The sequence below is a fragment of the Gorilla gorilla genome, chromosome 10 (genome assembly GCF_029281585.2).
Source record: "Gorilla gorilla gorilla isolate KB3781 chromosome 10, NHGRI_mGorGor1-v2.1_pri, whole genome shotgun sequence".
In the NCBI taxonomy this organism is placed as follows: domain Eukaryota; kingdom Metazoa; phylum Chordata; class Mammalia; order Primates; family Hominidae; genus Gorilla; species Gorilla gorilla.
This window is the reverse complement of record NC_073234.2, coordinates 70124125-70131253: the sequence shown is the minus strand read 5'-3', so window position 1 is coordinate 70131253 and position 7129 is coordinate 70124125. Positions and strand designations below refer to the sequence as shown.

At 51.1% G+C, this 7129-nt stretch overlaps 1 protein-coding gene across 1 annotated transcript in view; it reads right to left on the bottom strand.

The window, feature by feature from the left end:
• LOC101136934 (ovostatin homolog 2) overlaps positions 1-7129 on the bottom strand; it is a 109233-nt gene continuing 102104 nt past the window's right edge. The window contains 3 exon segments of the mRNA XM_063694070.1: positions 1-455; positions 2670-2782; positions 3358-3535. Coding sequence (XP_063550140.1) covers positions 278-455; positions 2670-2782; positions 3358-3535 — 469 coding nt within the window. The 3' untranslated portion in view covers positions 1-277.

The following is a 7129-nucleotide window of genomic DNA, read 5'->3' as shown; positions in this document are numbered from 1 at the left end:
AAATTGTTAGGGAAGCATAGAGAATAGATATTAGAATAAATGACAGCACCACTGCAGAACTGAATGTCCACTCTTTTCTACGTCACGTTCTGTTTTATGGAACATTCCTTGGTGCCATGATGTTTTCATAAACACAGGTAACAACTAAAGAAAAACATATGATGAACCATGGGAAATACTGACTGCTAATTGGTACAAATGAAGTACACCAGCTCTCCAGTGTTAGTGCAAAAATACAAAGGTGAATGTTGAAGAAGAATTCTATAGTTTTGTTTTGCTAAACTACGGCTAAACAAGTATTTATTTTATCTTTATACTCTATGTAGCTGTCTTTGTGCTGAAAGATTAGGCTTCTATTATTTACCTCTTCAATGGATGACATGGTTGGAGTAAATCCTGATAGCATTTTTACATCTATAACCACCATACTGGATTTATTGCAAATTCCAGTGTATCTGAAAATTTTAAGAAAACACTCGTTTAGATATCAATTTTAAAAAGTGACTTATCTCATAATGAGAGTGCCAGGTGGATAAATACTAATTGGCTAGAAATCTGGAGGACAGGTAAAAGCTGAAGAGAAAATATCGGAAGAAAGTCATTTTCAAGCATCTGTGAATAGGCACGACCAGAATGATAATGAAAGAGATGATACATAGCAACAGAAATTGGAGCAAATAATGAATTATCTGGACATGAAATCTTCCCCAAACCCTGCTTTTAAGCTTACCTGCAGTCTCAAAGTTTGAACTGATAAACAGAGCTTCTAAATCTTTTTTTTTGTTTTTTTTTTTTGTTTTTTTTTGTTTTTTAATTTTTTATTGATCATTCTCGGGTGTTTCTCGCAGAGGGGGATTTGGCAGGGTCACAGGACAATAGTGGAGGGAAGGTCAGCAGATAAACAAGTGAACAAAGTTCTCTGGCTTTCCTAGGCAGAGGACCCTGCGGCCTTCCGCAGTGTTTGTGTCCCTGGGTACTTGAGATTAGGGAGTGGTGATGACTCTTAACGAGCATGCTGCCTTCAAGCATCTGTTTAACAAAGCACATCTTGCACCGCCCTTAATCCATTCAACCCTGAGTGGATACAGCACATGTTTCAGAGAGCACAGGGTTGGGGGTAAGGTCACAGATCAACAGGATCCCAAGGCAGAAGAATTTTTCTTAGTACAGAACAAAATGAAAAGTCTCCCATGTCTACCTCTTTCTAGACAGACACGGCAACCATCCGATTTCTCAATCTTTTCCCCACCTTTCCCCCCTTTCTATTCCACAAAACCGCCATTGTCATCATGGCCCGTTCTCAATGAGCTGTTGCGTACACCTCCCAGACGGGGTGGTGGCCGGGCAGAGGGGCTCCTCACTTCCCAGTAGGGGCGGCCGGGCAGAGGCGCCCCTCACCTCCCGGAGGGGGCGGCTGGCCAGGCGGGGGGCTGACCCCCCCACCTCCCTCCCGGACGGGGCGGCTGGCCGGGCGGGGGGGCTGACCCCCCCACCTCCCTCCCCGACGGGGCGGCTGGCCAGGCGGGGGGGCTCCTCACTTCCCAGTAGGGGCGGCCGGCATATACTTAGGTTAGTGTTAGAGTTGCATAACACTTAGAGGACATCTTTGCTTAAAAGGTGGTATATGAGCATAATTGTAGAGTAGATATGTCCCCAGGAGAACTTCTAGCTCAGTTTTCTGCTTCTGGATAAGACTATTGGGGTGTGAAGTTAAGAGTTCCATAGTTCATCAGGGCATGGTTGCTCACACCTGTAATCCCAGCACTTCTAGAGGCCAAGGTGGGTGGATCACTTGAGGGTCAGAGTTCAAGACCAGCCTGGCCAATATGGCAAAACTCTGACTCTACTAAAAATAGAAAAATTAGGCAGATGTGGTGGTGCACGCCTCTAATCCCAGCTACTCAGGAGGCTGAGCCATAAGAATCCCTTGAACCCAGGAGCTGGAAGTTGCAGTGAGCTCAGATTGTGCCACTGTGCCACTGTACTGCAGCCTTGGTGACAAAGTAAGACTCTGTCTCAAAAAAAAAAAAAAAAAAAAAAAAACCCAAAAAAGAAAAAGAGTTCCCCAATTCATTGAGTTCTTAGCCCTGGAGCTCAAGCGATTTTTATTTAGAAATTCTAAAAAATATCTCCCAAACTAATTTTACTCAATGTTTTCCACATATTAACTAAGGCTAAAAGCCTTTAGCATCTATAAATCATGCTTGAATTCAAGAGGATCATTTCCTTTTTCTATTCTGAAAAGTAAAAATCTAAAATGTTATGCTTTATAGTTACAAAATAAACATTTGTGGGCTTGCTACTATATGACCATGCATGCTTGTCTTGAGAAAGAAATATAGAATCTGTTTTTCAAAACTAGGAGTACTTCCATACAACAGAATAAAAAGTATCATTGAAACATCAGTGCAGTGAAAGCTTTCAAATCCTGCTCACATAGACTGCATGTTTTCTTGCCTCATTTTAGCTCTGATTTAGCTGAAGATGTACTAAATTGTGGTGTCCGGACAGAGGGCTAAAAAGTGACTGTGCTGTAGAATTGTCACCACCAACATGAGAACTCATCATATTACCATGATTTATATTTTGTTATTTCACTACTGTTTGAACTTTTAAAATATTTTACCATCTTGTTCACGTGGGAGTTACTATCAAAATATGACACTTACTTGAGGGTCACTGTGAGGTCAAAAACAGTCGAAGAGTAGTTCTTTACTATTTCCAAGGAAAGAGAAAATCCAGATGCCTTCTTAGGTAGGAGAACATTGTACTTAAGGGTGGCCTAGAAAGGATAGCAAATTGTAAGAAAACCCATCCTGTATTAAGAATTATACAGTCTGACTATAGTCAGTAGTAATGTGATTTTACATTTTAAAATAACCAAGATTATACTTCGATCATTTGTAACACAATGGATAAATGCTTGAGGTGATGCATACCCCACTTGCCCTGATGTGATTCTTACACATTGCATGCCTGTATCATGCACCCGGTAAATATTTACACCTACTATGTACCCACAAAAATTAAAAATAAAACATTTTTAAAAAGAAAGAACCTATTGTTTATTTCTATTACTAATGCAGTTTTACATCTTTATCATCAGGGAATCAGGTTAAATTCTTTAGTTTTCAGAATAACGTAATTTAATGAAGATAGAATACTTTCTAATAGCAATATTCCTCAAGAAACTTCTCTTAGACAGCTGAGCAGCTTTTCATAAAGTAACTTGCAATTTTGGCTATTGATCATGTAAATACACAAAACGGTCAAATAACACTTCACGTAGAACTGAACAGACCGTCTGACTCTTTTACTGGCAAACACTCATCACCCTCTTAGGCAGATTTCTGTTACCTGGATAAATGTACAACCGTGTCCTTCCACATCTACTGTGTATTGTCCAGGTGCCTGTGTTACTTCTGAACGTTGGACCAGTAGGCGGTTATGACCGTTAACCTGGAAAATCTCACTGGATCCTTCACTGCTAAAGGTGACAGTGTTTTGATTCTTAGAGAAGAGCCCCTCTTCCCCCCTGGCTATTAGGATCCCCATCACAGGGCGGGGAGGCACCCACCGCGAGGCGGAGACTGAGAGCCAGTCCCTCCCACCCCGGGCTCTTAGGACTCGCATCGCAAGCGGGGGAGGCACGCCACGTGAGGCGGGGACTGAGAGCCAGCCCCCTTTCCCGCCGGGCTTAGGACCCCCATCGTGGTTCCTAAGATCCTTAGGACCCACCTGGAGGACTGTGGGTATGGGGTGTCCAAGAAGAAAGCTCAGATCTGCCCACCGCAGGTACCTTACTTGGGATTTACAATCGACAGGGGTCTGAACGCAGCCCGGGAAAAGAAAGAAAGCAGGTCATTTGCAATCTACCGGAGCCAGCCCGTCTTCCCCCTCCTTGCTCTTAGGTCCCCCATCGCAGCGGGGGGAGGCACCCCTCGTGAGGCGGGAACTGAGAGCCAGCCCCACTTCCCCCCTGGCTCCTGGGACCCACATTGCAGTGGGGGGAGGCACTCCCCGCGAGGCGAGGACTGAGAGCCAGCCCCTCTTCCCCCCCAGGCTCTCCGGACCCCCATCGCAGTGGGGGGAGGCACCCTCTGCGAGGCGGGGACTGAGAGCCAGCCCCTCTACCCCCCGTGGCTCTTAGGAGCCCCATCGCAGGGTGGGAGGCCACCCAGCAAGGCGAGGATTGAGAGCAAGCCACTCTTCCCACCCAGGCTCTTCGAACCCCCATCGCAAGGGGGGGAGGCACCCCCTGCGAGGCGGGGACTGAGAGCCAGCCCCTCTTCCCCCCCAGGCTTTTGGGAGCCCGATCTCGGGGGGGGGGGACGCACCCCCCGCGAGGCGGGGACTGAGAGCCAGCCCCTCTTCCCCCCCTGGCTCTTAGGTCCGCCATGGGGGGGGTGAAGCACCCCCCACACGGCGGGGACTGAGAGCTAGCGCCTCTCCCCCACGGGCTATTAGGACCCCCATCGCAGGAGGAGGAGACACACCCCAGGAGGCCGGGAATGAGAGCCAGCCCCTCTCCCCCTGCTGGCTATTAAGACACCCATCGCAGGGGGTGAGGCACCCCCTACGAGGCGGGGACTGAGAGCCAGCCCCTCTTTCAACCTGGCTCTGAGGACCCCCATCGCAGGGGTGGGAGGCATCCCCCGCGAGGCAGGGACTGAGAGCCAGCCCCTCTTCCCCCCCATGGCTCTTAGGACCCCCAATGCAGGCGCGTGGCACCCCCCGTGAGGCTGGGACTGAGAACCAGCACCTCTTCCCCCTCTATGTCTTAGAACTGCCATCGCAGCGGGGGAGGCACTCCTCACGAGGCGGGGACTGACAGCCAGCCCCTCCCACCCCCGGCTCTTAGGACCCCCATTGCAGTGGGGGGAGGCACCACCCGAGAGACGGGGACTGAGAGCCAGCCCCTCTTCCCCCCCTGGCCGATGGGACCCCGATCGAAAGGTGGGGAGGCACCCCCCGAGAGGCGGGGATCGAGAGCCTGCCCCCATTCCCCCCCTTGGCTCTTAGGACCCCCATCGCAGGGGGGGAGGCACCCCTGCGAGTTGGGGACTGAGAACCAGCCCCTCTTCTCCCCCTGGCTCTTGGGACCCCCATCGCGAGGGGGGGAGGCACCCTCCTCGAGGCGGGGACTGAGAGCGAGCCCCTCTTCCCCCCCTGGCTCTAGGGACCCCCATCGCAGAGGGTGGAGGCACCGCACGAGATGCGGGGACTGAGTCCCAGCCCCTCACCACCCCCCCGGCTCTTCAGACCCCCATCGGAGGGGGGGAGGCACCCCATGCGAGGCGGGGACTGAGAGCCAGCCCCTCTCCCCCCCCAGGCTCTTCAGACCCCCATCGCAGGGGGGGGAGGCACCCCCCGTGAGGCAGGGACTGAGAGCCAGCCCCTCTTCCCCCCCTGGCTAAGACCCCCATCGTGAATCCTAAGATCCTTAGGACCCACCTGGAGGACTGTGGGTATTAGGTGTCCAAGAAGAAAGCTCAGATCTGCCGATGGCAGGTACCTTACTTGGGATTTACTATACCACAGTGGTCCGAACGCAGCCGGGATCAGGAAGAAAGTGGGTCATTTGCAATCTACCGGAGCCTAAGGGCAGAAGGCACGTGAGAGAATTCTTAGGAGCTGTGGGGTTTTGTAGACTGTGGATCCCAAACTTTGCAGTATTAGCCAAGCCTTTGTATGAGGTCACAAAAGGGGCGGGGACCGGGAAGCTTTCCAATGGGGATCCCAACAACAGGAAGGCTTTCAGGAGTTAAAGGAAAAACTTCTGGCAGCCCCAACCCTGGGGCTACCGGATCTGACAAAGCCTTTTCCATTGTATGCGTCAGAGAGAGAAAAGATGGCAGCTGGACTTTTATCCCAAACTGTGGGGACCTGGCTGAGGCCGGTGGCCTACGTCTCTAAACAAGTAGACAGGGTTTCTACAGGATGGCCCCCCTGTTTGAGGGCCTTGGCAGCAACTACCCTGCTAGTACTAGAAGCAAATAAGCTGACTCTTGGGCAAAACCTGAACATAAAGGCCCCCCCAAGCTGTGGTGACTGAGAGCCAGCCCCTCTTCCCCCACTGGCTCTTAGGATCCGCAGTGGACTCACAGCCTGTTTACCATATTGTGAGTAATATCATCTCCCCCTCTGGAGACCTCTGGAGATTATGAACTGTTTCACAGATGGGTGTACACCCTTGGTGTACAGAGGGTGTACACCCGTCTGTATTGGGAGTAATATCATTCTCTTCCTCCCTGAATATTAAGAACAGTATCACAGGGGTGTTTCTACTCCCTGCGATATCGCGTGTCATATCCTCCTCTCCCACCTTGCAATGAGAAACAATATCAGTGGTGGCATGTCCACCTTCTGTCATATTGAAAGCAATATCATTTTCTTCCCTCCAGGATCGTGGGAACAATATCCCAGGGGGGTTTCCACTTCCTGCCATATATGTAGTCACATCACCCACTCCGCCTTGGAATATTATTAAGGACCATCTAACACGAGGGTGTATACGTCCTGTGATATTGGGAGTAATATCAACTTCTTGGCCTCTGAATATGAGGAAGAATATCACAGCGTGGGTGTACACCTCGTGCTCTATTATGCGGAGTCATATCTGTCTATTATGGGGAGTAATATCATTCTCTCCCTTTCAGGATATTAATAACAATTTCACAGGCTGGGTGAACACAGCCGGCGATGCTGAAATTATTATCATCCTCTCCCCCTCTTCCCCTCCTGGCTCTTAGGACCCCCATCGCAGGGGGCTGAGGCACCCCCCGCGAGGCAGGGACTGAGAGCCAGTCCCTCTTACCCCCCTGGCTCTTAGGACACCCATCGCAGGGGGGGAGGCACCCACCATGAGGGGGGGACTGAGAGCCAGCCCCTCTTCCCCCCCTGGCCCTTGGGACCCCCATAGCAGGGGGGGGAGGCACACCCCTCGAGGCGGGGACTAAGAGTCAGCCACTCTTCCCCCACTGGCTCTTGGGACCCCCATCGCAGGGGGGGAGGCACCCCTCGTGAGGCGGGGACTGAGAGCCAGCCACTCTTCCCCCCCGGCTCTTGGGATCCCCATAGCAGTGGGGGGAGGCACCCTCCACGAGGCAGGGACTGAGAGCCAGCCCCT